Source organism: Babylonia areolata, chromosome 10 (assembly GCF_041734735.1).
Source record: "Babylonia areolata isolate BAREFJ2019XMU chromosome 10, ASM4173473v1, whole genome shotgun sequence".
In the NCBI taxonomy this organism is placed as follows: Eukaryota; Metazoa; Mollusca; class Gastropoda; order Neogastropoda; family Buccinidae; genus Babylonia; species Babylonia areolata.
Window position 1 is genome coordinate 19555302 of NC_134885.1, and position 17250 is coordinate 19572551.

At 43.4% G+C, this 17250-nt stretch overlaps 1 protein-coding gene across 6 annotated transcripts in view; it reads left to right on the forward strand.

Annotated features, from left to right (window-relative positions):
* LOC143286866 (sphingolipid delta(4)-desaturase DES1-like) overlaps positions 1-15215 on the forward strand; it is a 17984-nt gene extending 2769 nt beyond the window's left edge. For 3 of the 6 annotated variants that reach the window (XM_076594746.1, XM_076594749.1, XM_076594748.1), the window contains exon 2: positions 11143-15210. In XM_076594746.1, the coding sequence (XP_076450861.1) occupies positions 11143-12245 (1103 nt within the window). In that variant the 3' untranslated portion in view covers positions 12246-15210. Of the gene's footprint in view, positions 1-863; positions 903-9265; positions 9281-11142 lie in introns of those variants that run through there. The other 3 variants (XM_076594751.1, XM_076594750.1, XM_076594747.1) reach the window with 3 other exon arrangements.
* The last annotated feature ends 2035 nt before the right edge of the window (positions 15216-17250 follow it).

The window sequence follows — 17250 nt, forward strand, 5'->3', positions numbered from 1 at the left end:
CATGTCAGCGGTTCGGTGGGGAATGGAAACAAGAACATACCCAACATGCGCACCCTCGAAAACGAGTATGGCTGCCTACATGGCGGGGTAATAAATAAACGGCCGTACACTTAAAAAGTGACATGTGTGTGTGTGTGTGTGTGTGTGTGTGTGTGTGTGTGTGTGTGTGTGTGTGTGTGTGTGTGTGTGAAAGAGAGAGTGTCTGTGTGTGGCGCGCGCACGCGCGTTGGTGTGACTGAAACTTGACCTCATGACACAGGAAACGAATGATGAGCGCCCAGTGGCAGCCGTCAGTCGGCTCTACCCAGGTAGGCAGCCTGTTGTGTAAATGACACCGTGTTTGTAAAGCGCTTAGAGCTTGGTCTCCGACCGAGGATAGGTGCTATGTAAGTATCCATAAAGTATCCATCTCATCATCGTCATTTTGCAGCGAAACAAGACAATCATTTCTGTTTTTTACTGTCTGTCTCTCTCTGACTGTATGTCGGTCGGTTGTCCTTGGTCATTGTGAAAAACATCGTATTATGATTAGATTACCTTTAGTATTATTTGCAATTTTGACAGCTTTAGTCGTTTTACGTAATGTCCAATGTATAACTTTGAATGTCAACGCTTCAAAATGCATGGTACACGTGACGAACTTTTGTTTTGACCCCTTACCGACCCCAGTCCTTTTGTATTGTGGCTCAAGGCCGATGTACATTAAAACATTTTGAGTTCTCAGTTCTGCCTCTGTCTGTCTATCTATCTATCTGTCTGTCTGTCTCTCATTAGTAGTAGTGGTGGTGGTAGTAGTAGTAGTATTTACCATCATTATCATTGTTGTGTCTTATCGTTATTGTTTTTTGTTTTCGCAGGAACAGACTGGAAGATCAGGCAATGCCTAAAATCTTTATCATTGAGTAATGAATATTTTGAATCTCTGTCTGTCTGTCTGTCTGTCTGTCTCTCTCTCTCTCTCTCTCTCTCTCTCTCTCTCTCTCTCTGTCTCTCTCTCTCTCAACCGGTCCACTTAGCCTTCTTTGCAAACCCGTCCTGCTACTTCTCAGCCTTTTTATCTTTTAAACTTAATTTTTTAAAAGTTCAAAATGTATTCCATTTCGTTCTCAGCCTTAATGTATGTCAACACAGGACCGGATGGCCCATATGTCTGCCGTCTCTGTGTTATCTAGAACAGTCCGTATATAATCGCAAGCCAGTATGTTCGGGGTGAATTCCAAGTAGGTTTTTTTTTTCATTTTTATTATTTTTTATTTTATTACTATTATGTTTTAATGTTTTCATGAATGCGCTTGTATAATTATACTGGCTCAAAATGTAGGTAGAATGCACGTTTCGAGCCTTGCTGTGTGTGTGCGTACATTATGATTTCCAGAATTAGGGAATGGGAGGGAGTTATAAAGATGTGTTGTTTTGTGTTTATTGTATTATGTTACGTTGCCTTGTATCATGTGCACACGTTTTTTTTAATATCCAGAAAGGAATAATAAAGATTGTTGTAGTGTGCAGTGTGTTGTAGTGTGCAGTGTGTTGTAGTGTGCAGTGTGTTGTAGTGTGCAGTGCAGTGTGTTGTAGTGTACAGTGTGTTGTAGTGTGCAGTGTGTTGTAGTGTGCAGTGCAGTGTGTTGTAGTGTGCAGTGCAGTGTGTTGTAGTGTACAGTGTGTTGTAGTGTGCAGTGCAGTGTGTTGTAGTGTGCAGTGCAGTGTGTTGTAGTGTGCAGTGCAGTGTGTTGTAGCGTGCAGTGCAGTGTGTTGTAGTGTGCAGTGCAGTGTGTTGTTTTGTGTTGTGTAGTGTGCTGCAGTGTTCAGTGCAGTGTGTTGTAGCGTGCAGTGCAGTGTGTTGTAGTGTGCAGTGTGTTGTAGTGTGCAGTGCAGTGTGTTGTAGTGTACAGTGTGTTGTAGTGTGCAGTGTAGTGTGTTGTAGCGTGCAGTGTAGTGTGTTGTAGTGTGCAGTGCAGTGTGTTGTAGTGTGCAGTGCAGTGTGTTGTAGTGTTCAGTGTGTTGTAGCGTGTTGTAGTGTTCAGTGTGTTGTAGCGTGCAGTGCAGTGTGTTGTAGTGTGCAGTGCAGTGTGTTGTAGTGTGCAGTGCAGTGTGTTGTAGTGTGCAGTGCAGTGTGTTGTAGCGTGCAGTGCAGTGTGTTGTAGTGTGCAGTGTGTTGTAGTGTGTTGTAGTGTGCAGTGCAGTGCAGTGTGTTGTAGCGTGCAGTGCAGTGTGTTGTAGTGTGCAGTGCAGTGTGTTGTAGCGTGCAGTGCAGTGTGTTGTAGCATGCAGTACAGTGTGTTGTAGTGTGCAGTGCAGTGCAGTGTGATGTAGTGTGCAGTGTAGTGTAGTGTGTTGTAGTGTGCAGTGTAGTGTGTTGTGCTGTAGTGTGCAGTGCAGTGTAGTGTATTGTTCAGTGCAGTGCAGTGTGTTGTAGCGTGCAGTGCAGTGTGTTGTAGTGTGCAGTGTAGTGTGTTGTAGTGTGCAGTGTAGTGTGTTGTAGTGTGCAGTGCAGTGTGTTGTAGTGTGCAGTGCAGTGTGTTGTAGTGTGCAGTGCAGTGTGTTGTAGTGTGCAGTGCAGTGTGTTGTAGTGTGCAGTGCAGTGTAGTGTGTTGTAGTGTGCAGTGTAGTGTGTTGTAGTGTGCAGTGCAGTGTGTTGTAGTGTGCAGTGCAGTGCAGTGTGTTGTAGTGTGCAGTGCAGTGTGTTGTAGTGTGCAGTGCAGTGTGTTGTAGTGTGCAGTGCAGTGCAGTGTGTTGTAGTGTGCAGTGCAGTGCAGTGTGTTGTAGTGTGCAGTGTAGTGTAGTGTTTTGTAGTGTGCAGTGCAGTGTGTTGTAGCGTGCAGTGTAATGTGTTGTAGTGTGCTGTGCAGTGTGTTGCAGTGTGCAGTGTAGTGTGCTGCAGTGTTCAGTATAGTGTGCAGTAGTGGTCAGTGCAGTGTGTTGTAGTGTGCAGTGTAGTCTGTGCAGTGTAGTGTGTTGTAGTGTGCAGTGTAGTCTGTGCAGTGTAGTGTGTTGTAGTGTGCAGTGCAGCGTGTTGTAGTGTGCAGTGTAGTGTGTTGTAGTGTGCAGTAGTGTTCAGTGCAGTGTGTTGTAGTGTGCAGTAGTTTTCAGTGCAGTGTGTTGTAGTGTGCAGTGTAGTGTGTTGTAGTGTGCAGTGTAGTGTGCTCTACTGTGCAGTGTAGTGTGTTGTAGTGTGCAGTGTAGTGTGCTCTACTGTGCAATGTAGTGTGTTGTAGTGTGCAGCTTAGTGTGTTGTAGTGTTCAGTGTAGTGTGTTGTAGTGTGCAGTGTAGTGTGTTGTAACTTGTAGTGTTCAGTGCAGTGTGTTGTAGTGTGCAGTGTAGTGTGCTCTACTGTGCAGTGTAGTGTGTTGTAGTGTGCAGTGTAGTGTGCTCTACTGTGCAATGTAGTGTGTTGTAGTGTGCAGCTTAGTGTGTTGTAGTGTTCAGTGTAGTGTGTTGTAGTGTGCAGTGCAGTGTGTTGTAGTGTGCAGTGTAGTGTGTTGTAACTTGTAGTGTTCAGTGTAGTGTGTTGTAGTGTGCAGTGTAGTGTGTTGTAACTTGTAGTGTTCAGTGCAGTGTGTTGTACTGTGCCGTGCAGTGTGTTGTAACTTGTAGTGTTCAGTGCAGTGTGTTGTAGTGTGCAGTGTAGTGTGTTGTAGTGTTTAGTGCAGTGTGTTGTAGTATGCAGTGCAGTGCAGTGTGTTGTAGTGTGCAGTGCAGTGCAGTGTGTTGTAGTGTGCAGTGCAGTGCAGTGTGTTGTAGTGTGCAGTGCAGTGCAGTGTGTTGTAGTGTGCAGTGCAGTGTGTTGTAGTGTGCAGTGCAGTGTGTTGTAGTGTGCAGTGCAGTGCAGTGTGTTGTAGTGTGCAGTGCAGTGTGTTGTAGTGTGCAGTGCAGTGCAGTGTGTTGTAGTGTGCAGTGCAGTGCAGTGTGTTGTAGTGTGCAGTGCAGTGTGTTGTAGTGTGCAGTGCAGTGTGTTGTAGTGTGCAGTGTAGTGTGTTGTGCTGTAGTGTGCAGTGCAGTGTAGTGTATTGTTCAGTGCAGTGCAGTGTGTTGTAGTGTCCAGTGCAGTGCAGTGTGTTGTAGTGTGCAGTGTAGTGTAGTGTTTTGTAGTGTGCAGTGTAGTGTGTTGTAGTGTTTAGTGTAGTGTGTTGTAGTGTGCAGTGTAGTGTGTTGTAGTGTTTAGTGCAGTGTGTTGTAGTGTGCAGTGTAGTGTGCTGCAGTGTTCAGTATAGTGTGCAGTAGTGGTCAGTGTAGTGTGTTGTAGTGTGCAGTGTAGTGTGTGCAGTGTAGTGTGTTGTAGTGTGCAGTGCAGCGTGTTGTAGTGTGCAGTAGTGTTCAGTGCAGTGTGTTGTAGTGTGCAGTAGTGTTCAGTGCAGTGTGTTGTAGTGTGCAGTGTAGTGTGTTGTAGTGTGCAGTGTAGTGTGCTCTACTGTGCAATGTAGTGTGTTGTAGTGTGCAGCTTAGTGTGTTGTAGTGTGCAGTGCAGTGTGTTGTAGTGTGCAGTGCAGTGTGTTGTAACTTGTAGTGTTCAGTGTAGTGTGTTGTAGTGTGCAGTGCAGTGTGTTGTAGTGTGCAGTGCAGTGTGTTGTAACTTGTAGTGTTCAGTGTAGTGTGTTGTAGTGTGCAGTGTAGTGTGTTGTAGTGTGCAGTGTAGTGTGTTGTAGTGTTTAGTGCAGTGTGTTGTAGTATGCAGTGCAGTGCAGTGTGTTGTAGTGTTTAGTGCAGTGCAGTGTGTTGTAGTGTGCAGTGCAGTGTGTTGTAGTATGCAGTGCAGTGCAGTGTGTTGTAGTGTGCAGTGCAGTGTGTTGTAGCGTGCAGTGCAGTGTGTTGTAGTGTTCAGTGCAGTGTGTTGTAGTGTGCAGTGCAGTGTGTTGTAGTGTGCAGTGCAGTGCAGTGTGTTGTAGTGTGCAGTGCAGTGTGTTGTAGTGTGCAGTGCAGTGCAGTGTGTTGTAGTGTGCAGTGTAGTGTAGTGTGTTGTGGTGTGCAGTGCAGTGTGTTGTAGTGTGCAGCGTAGTGTGTTGTAGTGTGCAGTGCAGTGTGTTGTAGTGTGCAGCGTAGTGTGTTGTAGTGTGCAGTGCAGTGTGTTGTAGTGTGCAGCGTAGTGTGTTGTAGTGTTCAGTGTAGTGTGTTGTAGTGTGCAGTGCAGTGTGTTGTAGTGTGCAGTGTAGTGTGTTGTAGTGTGCAGTGCAGTGTGTTGTAGTGTGCAGTGTAGTGTGTTGTAGTGTGCAGTGCAGTGTGTTGTAGTGTGCAGTGCAGTGTGTTGTAGTGTGCAGCGTGTTGTGCCGTGCAGTGTAGTGTGCAGTGCAGTGTGTTGTAGTGTGCAGTGCAGTGTGTTGTAGTGTGCAGTGCAGTGTGTTGTAGCGTGCAGTGCAATGTGCTGTAGTGTGCAGCGTAGTGTGCCGTGCAGTGTAGTGTGCAGCGTAGTGTGTTGTAGTGTGCAGCGTATCTTGCCGTGCAGTGCAGTGTGTTGCAGTGTGCAGTGCAGTATGTTGTAGTGTGCAGTGTAGTGTGTTGTAGTGTGCAGCGTAGTGTGCCGTGCAGTGTAGTGTGCAGCGTGTGTGTTGTAGTGTGCAGCGTATTGTGCCGTGCAGTGCAGTGTGTTGCAGTGTGCAGTGCAGTGTGTTGTAGCGTGCAGTGCAGTGTGCTGTAGTGTGCAGCGTAGTGTGCCGTGCAGTGTAGTGTGCAGCGTAGTGTGCTGTAGTGTGCAGCGTAGTGTGCCGTGCAGTGTAGTGTGCAGCGTAGTGTGCTGTAGTGTGCAGCGTAGTGTGCTATGCAGTGTGTTGTAGTGTGCAGTGGAATGTGCAGTGGAATGCAGTGTGGTGTAGTGTGCTGTCCAATGCAATGTATAGTGCAGTGTAGCGTAGTGTGCATTGCAATGTGTCCAGTGCAATGTAGTGTATTGTGCACTGTAGTGCTTTGCAACGTGCATTGTAATGTTTGTAGTGAGCAATGCAGTGTTGTGTAATGTGCAGTGCAAAGTAGTGTAAGGTGCAATGTAGTGTAAGGTGCAGTGCAATGTAGTGTAAGGTGCAGTGCGGTGTTGTGTATTGTACAGTGCAATGTAGTTTAATGTGCGGTGCGGTGTTGTGTATTGTACAGTGCAATGTAGTTTAATGTGCGATGCAATGTAGTGTGGTGTGCAGAACAATGCAGTGTAGTGCAGTGCCGTGTTGTGCAACGTGCAGTGCAGTGTGGCGTAATGTGCAGTGCAACGCAGTGTAGTGTGCAGTGCAGTGCAGTGTAACGTGCAGTGCTATGCAGTGTAGTGTGCAGTGCAGTGCAGTATATTGCACAGTGCTGTGTAGTGTAACGTGCAGTGCTATGTAGTGTAGTGTGCAGTGCAGTGCAGTGTATCGCACAGTGCTATGTAGTGTAACGTGCAGTGCTATGCAGTGTAGTGTGCAGTGCAGTGCAGTGTATCGCACAGTGCTGTGTAGTGTAACGTGCAGTGCTATGTAGTGTAGTGTGCAGTGCAGTGCAGTGTATTGCATAGTGCTATGTAGTGTAACGTGCAGTGCTATGTAGTGTAGTGTGCAGTGCAGTGCAGTGTATCGCACAGTGCTATGTAGTCTAACGTGCAGTGCTATGCAGTGTAGTGTGCAGTGCAGTGTATTGCATAGTGCTATGTAGTGTAACGTGCAGTGCTATGTAGTGTAGTGTGCAGTGCAGTGCAGTGTATCGCACAGTGCTATGTAGTGTAACGTGCAGTGCTATGTAGTGCAGTGTGCAGTGCAGTGCAGTGTATTGCATGATGCTATGTAGTGTAACGTGCAGTGCTATGGAGTGTAGTGTGCAGTGCAATGTAGGGCAGCGCAGGTGAAGGCAGTGTAGTGTAATGTGGTGTAGTAACGTGGTGTGGTGTTGTACACGTCATCATAGTATCCACTGGCCGTACTGCCTTGTTACTGCGACGAGGACTGGATTAAAAGAAGGAAAAAAAAGAGAGGGAAAAAAAGAAGAAAAAAAGGCGTTGACCTCATTCTGGAAGAATACACTGTCTACTAGCAAAGGACTTTTTTTTTTTTCGTTTACTTTCGAGTGTAACAGACAAGAAATAGAGAGAGAAAGAGATTGTGTGTGTGTGTGTGTGTGTGTGTGTGTGCGTGCGTGCGTGCGTGCGTGTGTGTGTGTGTGTGTGTGTGTGTGTGTGTGTTATATTCAGGATCTATACTACAAACAATACAGACAGGAACATAAAGATAACCAAACAACAAAAAGGCAAAGCCTTCATGGCTGTTCACGTGTGATTCCTGTTAATCTACAAATGATAACGATAAATAAACGAATGAATAAATGAATGAATTGATAAATACATACATAAATGAATGATTAAATTGACTAACTAATTAATTGATAAATTAATTAATAGTTAATCAGTTAATTGATTAATACATGAATGAATACATAAATAAAACACACACACACAGCGAGACCAACAACTCCGGAGCGAGGAGGGGCGAGGAATGTGTTACCAGTATCAGCACACAGGGCCCACATAATGATATTATGCCCTGTCTTGCACCACGAAATCGCCCAGTTTATGGTTACTTTCTCATACAATGACTGTTGAATTGCTGTTGTTAGACGACGTGTAAACTTCATATCCAGATTATATGTTTTGCTGACATTAAAAAAACAACAACGAGTTTTTGTGTTTGAGTGTTTATTTCTTTACTTATGAATTTACTTTTTACTTAAAAAAAAAATCTTCTTGTTCTTTGTTGTTTGTTTGTTTTGAATTGGGTTGCGCTGGCACGTAAATGCACAGTTTTTTTTATTCATGTATTTGGGTTTTTTTACTTTTTTTTGTTTGTTGAGAATTATGTTGCGCTGGAAGGCAAACACACAGTCCTGATCACATATGATAGGCAATTTTCTAATATCCTAAAAACTTTCAGTGTGGTTATACGTTAGTATCAGTCGAACCTTTAACTTTTTTTCCCCCTTGCATAGAACGTTATATTTGTTTCTTCAACATCCTCACCGTCATATTTTCATACTACATTTTCCATCAAAACAGCGAAAAGATAACTTATTACATATTTGGTAATGTCAGTACATGAATTATAGGTAATAGTTTGCAAGGGTATTTCTAAATTATAAACCAAAATAAAAGACAATGATTTTTTTTTTTTTTAAGTGGAAGCTTTCACCTATTCCCATCTTTTTACCAAGAGTTTACCTATCAGATATTTCAAAACAAAAGTAGTTATCGGATGCTGAAATCGACAAGAAGTAAACCGCATCACCGACTGGAATATTCAAAAAATGAATTCCATTTAATCCAGTACCCGCTTTATAATACTGCTGTGCAGTGAACACCTCGACAGTGTGGTCAATATCATTATGTGTGTGGTCCATTTATGTGTTTTTTTGTTTTTGTTTTGTTTTTGTTGTTTTTTCTACTTCTTTTCTTCTGATTCTTCTAACTGCGAACAAGAAGCGGAATGGCATGCTGTCTTAAATGCGCGATTTTGGCTGATCTAATCAGGTAGCAAACTGGAAATGACCCCAACAAAATGTTGCTGATCCACAGGTGAATTATATGATTTACACCAGCTGGAAATACAGTTCAACCTGGAAGACGTATACCCTTATAAGATATTGGAATGTGTGAAATTACGTTTTTGTTTTCTTTTATCAACCAGTTTATACAAAGTATTTACACACACACGCGCGCGCGCGCGCGCACGCACACACACACACACACACACACACGCACGCACGCACGCACGCACACACACACACACACACACACACACACACGGTCAAAGGAAACAGGGATTCACTGTTTCCACGCCTCGACCCAAACCGCGTTGTTTAAAAAAAAAATCCAGTCAGGTAGCGGAGAGACGGAAAAACGTAATTTGTTTAAGAATTGTCCGTTTTGGGCTTTTGTGTCAAGAGTAAGTAACTTCTTCTTCGTTCGTGGGCTGGGACCTTCACGTTCACTCGTATGCTCGGAGTGGGCTTTTACATGTATGTAACCTCCACTGGTTACCTATTGAGAAAATAATAGATTAAAGCTCTCTCTCCTGTGATACAAATTTATGATTGGCATGTCTCCTTACTTTTCTGAGCTTCTGCAATACTACTCTCCATCTCGCCGGCTCCGATCATCAGGTGATGACAGTCTCTTAAAAATCCCATCCTACAGAACCAGATCACATGGAAAACGCACTTTTTCTGTCCAGGCTTCCTCCACATGGAACTCACTCCCGTTTCCTGTGCGCCATGCTGTTTCTTGCCCTTCTTTCAACACCTATTGGAAAACTCATTCATTTCCAGCCATTCAAACCAGTAAATAACTCCTTGTCTTCACTTTTATGTTTTAGCCATGTTTTTACTTCTACTAATTTTTTATATACTATTTTAAACGTACACATGTTCATATGCGCGCGCGTGTGTGTGTCTACATCTTGTGTGGAGTGGGTGTGGGTTTGTGGGTTGCATTTGGAGCGGGAGGTTTTGTGCGTGCGGGTGTATTCGTGTGTTTTTAGTATGCATACATCATTGTATTTTTCATTGTAAACGCCCGGGGCTTTTGTTTCATTAGATTGGGCGTATCAAATGTACTTTTTGTTTATTATTATCATTATGACAGTTTTTACTCCAGCCGTGTAGGCAGTCATACTCTGTGTTCGGGGGGTGCATGTCTGGTACGTTCTTGTGCCCATGACCCACCGAGTGCTGTCATGGATCACGGGATCTTTGGCGTGGCGTATTGATCTCCTGACAAGTGATAACAAACGACGCCTAAACTTGCACGTCAGCAGTTGAAGCGTCACCTACACCAGACTCACACTTTTCCTGTTATCCGAGGCACAGTTTAATTGGAATGCGGATTAATTACATGTATGTGAACACTATGAGTGGGTCAATGTACTTTCGAGATATAGTATTACATATGACCAACCGGTATTAGTCATGAATTTATCAGCTAGAGACAAAGACAGACAGACAGCCAGAAAGAGAGAGAAAACTACCTTACTTATCTAGGATGAAGAGATTTCCATAAATTGAGGCTTCAGAGGCCACACGCGTTTACTTTACAACGTCGTCGATACACTGAGCACAGCGATATTTGAACTCCGAACTCACGGTAAGGATGTTAAACTGGACAGTATTGCAAGTGCGACAAAAACCTGCAAGGAAAATAATTCTGCCCTTCAGCTGGGAATAAACGAACTCTGAAAATGTAACAATATTTAGCTTTTTAAGCGGAATTATTACATTTTCAAATGTTCATGCTGTAATCCGTGTTGTAACGATCCCCGCGTAACTGACACTGCATTCTTATTTTATGGATAAATCAAAAACAGGTTGACTGTTATAGGATGTTTTCTGTTAAAATGCTAATCATGTTTGACCAGATGCGTTTGTGTGAAAGAGAAGGGCGGGTGAATGGGAGGGGGGGGGGATGCAGTTGAAGTATTGAGTGTGTACGTGTATGTGTCTGTGTTTGCGTGTGTCTGTGCGTGTTTATTATGATTGTGTTTGCCGCGTAGTATCACTGATAAAGAAATACGTTAAAGTCAACCACCGCGTTGAAGTGAACGTTAAAGAAGTAAACTGTTTGAAATGGTCAGGAAACCAGAACATGAGCTCAGTGCCAGGACAGTAACCAGACAACGCTTTTGTCGCCTGAGGAAATAATCACGATGGCGGCACAGACTCAGCTTCAAATATCAGTGATTAATCAATTCCAAAATGTAGGTTAAAGAAATATTTCTCGCACCTTGCCTTCTCTGAAACTGATTGAAGTTAACTCGAAATGAACTGAACATTACCTGTGTAACTGAAAAGAATTTCTTCAAGTAGAATAAAGGCATTGAACACAGCCACGTTGATATCAGCAATCTCTAGAGCTCTAAGCTTTCGAAACAGAGAGAGAGAGAGTACCCAGAATCATAAATTATTAGTTTTTATTTCACGGCTGCATCGCACGCACACAAATCCAAACACACATACACCATATATACACGCGCGTGTGTGTGCTCACGCACGTCGTGCGTATGAGTGCACGTGTGAGTGCGTATGAGTGCGTGAGTCTGTGTGTGTGCACATACATACGCTTGCAGACAGAGAAAAGAGGAGATAGAAACGCTTTGTCATTTCATCCAGTTTAAAGAAATTTTTTTTAAAATGTTTTTATGTTTCAGACCCTGAATGCACAAGAGCACCCCAGCCACACATGATGACGACAAGCCACAGCTCCACCTTCAGTCCCCCCTCCCCACCCACCCAGCCAGAAGACCTGAAAGGCGAGGAGGAGGAGGAGGAGGAGGAGTGGGACCCGGAGCATGAGTACACCGAGGAGCCCCACGCCTCCCGACGGCGGGAGATCCTCCGCAAACACCCGGAGATCAAGAGGCTGATGGGGTACGATCCTTTCATCGCCGTCATCGTCACGGCCGAGGTCCTGGCTCAGATCTTCTTCTCCTGGCTCCTGCAGGACAGCTCCTGGCCCTGCATCCTGCTCCTGGGCTACTTCCTGAGCCCCTTCTTCAACCAGTCGCTGGGCGTGGCCATGCACGAGATGGGTCACAACCTGGCCTTCGGACACCGCCGGGCCTGGATGAACCGCCTGCTGGGCATCTGGTGCAACCTTCCGCTGGCCGTGCCCATGGCCATCACCTTCAAGAAGTACCACGCCCTGCACCACCGCTACCTCGGCGACGACATCGACGATGTGGACGTCCCGTGCAAGCTGGAGACCTACTTCTTCCACCACCCGCTGACCAAGTTCCTGTGGATGGTCTTCCACCCGTTGTTCTACGCCGTGCGGCCCTTCTACAAGTGCCCCAGACCCCTCTCCGCCTGGGAACTCGTCAACGTCGTCTCTCAGCTGACGTTCGATTACGTCATATACGTGAATTTCGGGGTCAAATCACTTATGTATTTGCTGTTAGGGCTGGCGTTCGGATTGAGTTTCCACCCCTTGGCGGCTCATTACATCTCCGAGCACTACTTTCTGAAGGGTGGAGAACCCACCCATTCTTACTACGGACCGCTGAACTGGATTCTCTTCAACGCTGGTTTTCATAACGAGCATCATGACTTTCCATATATCCCTTACTCCAGGCTGCCTGAGGTGAAACGGCTGGCTCCAGAGTTCTACGACAACCTCCCCCATCATTCCTCCTGGGTGAAAGTGCTGTGGGATTTTGTGTTTGATGTTCAGACTGCGCCGCACGCGAAGGGCGAGGGGGTGGAGGAGGAGGGTGCGTGTCAGCATGGACTGCTTTACCGAAAGGTTCTGTGAACTGGTTGGGGTCCTCTTTATGCTGATCTTTGAGTGTTTGTGAGATTGCAGAGGTCTGCTCGCACGCACGCACGCGCACACACACACACACACACACACACACACACACACACACACACACACACACACACACGCACACACACACACACATTCATTCATTCATTCACTCATTCATCCGCACAGCGTGCTAATGATCTCACAAATGACAAAAATTGTTATTTTGATAATGGTGATGTTACCCTTTCCACTGTTATTCTGTATTTTATTCCATATACGTTATTTCTATGCCAGTGAATTGTAATCATCCATTGAATAACATATATACATATCAGTGACACCTGTGTCCAGTTATATTCTTACAGTTTGCATGTAAAAGACATGTGATATGTAGCACATAAATAACATATAGATAGACCGTGTTTGGTTTTTCTTGTCATAACATATATGGATAAATGTTATCAGGCAGAAGTTGAAGAACAAGAGTAGTTTGGATGACAACAAACAAAACAGAACAATACAGCAGAGTGTAGATTTTCAGTCAGCGTATACACGGAAAAAGTTTCGTTTTGTTTGTTTTTTCCTTTCACAATCAGAAATAAGAGTACAATGGAGGATGAACAATTTATATTTTATCATACAATAGAGAACTCATTTTAAATTTAAGACATGTTCCATCGTAAGTCGGAATATGACATGGAAAATCATAGCAATGTATTGTCATCAAGGTACTTTTTTTCTATTCTAAAGAACGACTGTGTTTGAGTTCACCAAGAATAGGTTTTATTTTGAGGTAATTTTCTTAATTCTGCACAAGCAGGTAACAACAGGAGACCCTTTCGGATGTCATTTGGAGGAGACGATAAACCGAGGACCCGTATGCAACATGCACTTAGCGCACGTAAAACAACCCACTGCAACAAAAGGGTTGTCTCAGGCAAAATTCTGTAGAAAAATCCGCTTCGATAGGAAAAAACAACAACAATAACAAAAAAACAACAACTGCATCCAGGAAAAAAAGAAAGAAAGAAAAAAGGGTAGCGCTCTCAGTGTAGCGCCGCGCCCTCCTTGAGGAGAGCAGCCCGAATTTCACACAGAGAAATCTGTTGTGACAAAAATTAGTAATACAATACAATACAATAAACTTTAGACATTCGTATTTGGTGGCCTTTCTGCCTGACGTTTATCTGTACAAAACGAGATCAGCTGAACGTTGAATGAAAGCTTCCAACGTGTACAGTGTGGGCGAATTCAGACAATTCATGAGATTCAACTGTTCCCCAATAATGTTGCATTTTGTCCTGAATATATCAAAGCTTGTATTCATCATTTTCAGCTGCCATTTGGGTTTAAAATTCCATGACAAAATCTGAGATGAATCTAATTATTTTTTCTTTCTTTAATTTTCTTTTTGTTTTCTAGAAATCTGTTCCCCTCTCAGTAAGCATACTTTTCCGTTTTCAGCTTTAATATCAAGCATTTTAAACTTTTGCAGGAGTTAATGTTTTGTGAATCATTGTTCTTTAACATCATCCCTCGTGAATTTGGTAACAATCTGGTATTTTCATTAGTTATTTTTTCCCTTTTCAAACATATTCAATGGAACGTTCCCAACTTCTTTGGCATTTGTTATGGCTTAAGAATCACCACTTTCAATGTGAATGAAGTAAAAGTGCAATTTGTGCTGCCCGGATTTTAAAGTGAAAAGAGCTGTTGTTGATTTTAAACTTCACCAAAACATAACCAAGTTGATTGCCTGCGATGTCGTTACTCTTTTCCAGCCCGGTTTGTGTGTCAGTTGTGACTATATATATATATATATATATATATATATATATAATCTGATTTGTTTTGTTCTATATTGTAATGTCCTAATTGTTTATATTGGGAGACAAGAATTTGTATTTTTTCCTTCCATTTCAATTTTTTGTTGTTTTTTTTCTTAATGATAATGACTTTTTTTTCAAAACCGGTTGCCTTTTCTGCTTTTTAATCTTATTCTGTTTTGTTGAAACCTTTTTACTGTGATTTCTTTCCGGGACATCGCCGATGCTTGTGTGAAAGGCTGTGTGTTTGAACATGCTTTTTGTTTGTGATGACCTTAAGTTATGCATTATTTATACAGTGTATAAAAATGTTTTGAAACCGATGTTCCCTGTCTGTAATGGTTCGAAGTTGATCTATTATGATGTCTTCTCAATCCAATCTCTCCCGGGCGGACACGAAAGCCCAGTAAATCTTCATCGTTCAGAGTTATTGCTTATTCATTCGACGCCCATTTCCTCATGACTTCTTCGCTCTTTCAGAGCACACCCCGACGCTTCACAAGCCAACACTGTCATCCAGGTCCAGTGTGATAAACACTGGCCAACGACAGAGTAACAATTACCTTGGCGGTGGTTCGTCGTCATGGACAATGGCTGGTCGTGCACTGTACCCAGTTCGTTCTTGTGGGTTCGAATTTGGCTTACCGTTGCAAAAACCCTTAAAAATGATATGGTAGAGAGTCATTGCTGTTCTCTTAAATGGCAGAGTCTGAAACAACACATTGTTGTTCTCTCCTAGGGCACGGTCAGAATCAGTCCATTGATGTTCTCTCCAACGGTGGAGACAGAATCATCTGTTCGCACCGTTCATACCCTTGTACCATTAACCTCCCCTCCCCCTCCACTTGCCCCTGTCCGCCCTCCCGTGTCTGCAGTAACTCATTGTGTGGTCCCTACAACACAGAACGTCGCCGGCTTTCCAGGGCTTCTGACACATAGCCAAAGGGTGAACTTGGGGACCGGGTACATAACGATACATAACGATACGAAATAGTCTGAGGCATTTCCAGCATACTGATCACGACGTCAGAAAGTCTGTCTGTCTGTCTGTCTGTCTGTCTGTCTGTCTGTCTGTCTGTCTGTCTCTCTCTCTCTCTCTCTCTCTCTCTCTCTCTCTCGCGTCTTTTTTTCCAGACATGGTGTCAGATCTGGAATGACATTGGAATGACAGCATCGTGATGTATTGATGATGGTGACAACAGTAGTAGCAGTAGAAGTAATAGTAGTAGTAATGGTGATGATGGTGATAATTGATAATATGATATGAAGAAGAACAGTAATAATGATAACAATAGAAATAATGATAATTGATTTGACTATGATGATGATGATTATTATTACTGTTGTTGCTTTTGTAAATTCAGTTTCAAAACTATTTAAAATTCATCGCCCATTGTAACTTGTAAATATAAGTTGCTTCTATTTTTCAAAGCAGTATTCCATCTATCTACCTACCTATCTATTAATCACTGATTTTAAAATCACTTTCACGTGTTCTTTTCATAAATGTGCACAATTTAAGGGAAAAAAAACTTCTATTGATAGAGAATCAAACACAAACACACGCTTCCGCGTGCAAGCTGAGACTCCAGTGCTGTTAACAGTGAATATGCACCCTACCCTCCTCACCACCCACCCCCTTTCAAAAAGAAATGGAAAGGGTTGGCTTGTACGAGCGCACTCGCACGCCAGGGACAGTTGGAGGCAGAAAAAGTAATCAGAGTCTTAATGACTTATGGATAAAGTGATCGATTGTCTGAGCTGAGCGTAGCAATCCGTCGATTGTCTGAGCGTACCAGTCCGTGAAACCAGGTTCCACTGAATGAATGAGCCACTCTTTCATTACTGTTGCTGAGACAAAACTAACTGCTACCTTCAGAGCGAGCCAACCAAAAGAGCTTCTCGAGTTTAAATCACGCCTGTTCATGAACACGGCAATGTCGAAAGAACTTCTTGAGCTTAAATCACACGTGTTCATGAAAACGGCAATGTCGAAAGAACTTCTTGAGCTTAAATCACACGTGTTCATGAACACGGCAATGTCGAAAGAACTTCTTGAGCTTAAATCACACGTGTTCATGAACACGGCAATGTCGAAAGAACTTCTTGAGCTTAAATCACACGTGTTCATGAACACGGCAATGTCGAAAGAACTTGTTGAGCTTAAATCACACGTGTTCATGAACACGGCAATGTCGAAAGAACTTGTTGAGCTTAAATCACACGTGTTCATGAACACGGCAATGTCGAAAGAACTTGTTGAGCTTAAATCACACGTGTTCATGAACACGGCAATGTCGAAAGAACTTGTTGAGCTTAAATCACACGTGTTCATGAACACGGCAATGTCGAAAGAACTTGTTGAGCTTAAATCACACGTGTTCATGAACACGGCAATGTCGAAAGAACTTGTTGAGCTTAAATCACACGTGTTCATGAACACGGCAATGTCGAAAGAACTTGTTGAGCTTAAATCACACGTGTTCATGAACACGGCAATGGCGAATTGTAAACTGAAGAGTGAAAGCAGAATGACCTTTGAAGTACCGAGATCGCCGTTAAAGGACAGTGTTTGTAGGTTAATGATCTTAGCTTTCTTTGCCATCGAGGGAAATACATAACTCCGGAAAGAAGAAAACCTGATGACCGTCTTCATTCATGTATCAGTCAAAAGGAAGGCGTATTAGGCACTGGGGATGGATGCTTTGTGCTTCATGTATTGGATCAGGTTTGTACCTGATATCAGTTACCAGTGGAAAGAGAAAGGATCCACCTTTTTAGGCATGCTTGTCTTTACGTTGAGGGATGGCGGGGTACATGGATGAGAGAGTGTAGTCAGCGTTGTGCAGCAGAAATAAATACTCCACTATGATCATATCTGTTATGAGAAAAATTTACACAGGATTATTATCCAGTTGAAGTAACTAGTAGCTCCAGGTTAAAAACAACAACAACAACAAAACAGCCGAAATCAATGGTCGGAATTTGGGTTTCCTGTCATGTTATTGTATCAGTAAATGCTCGTTAACTTGATTGTGAAATCTGCAGAGAGAAAAAATAGACGAGGAACGCATAGTGGCTTAGATTTGTTTGGCGAGAGAAATGTTAACCACATGAGTGCTAAAATCTTTAAACTATTCTCCACCTGTACCAGCTAGTTTCGTGCTCAGATCACAGGACCA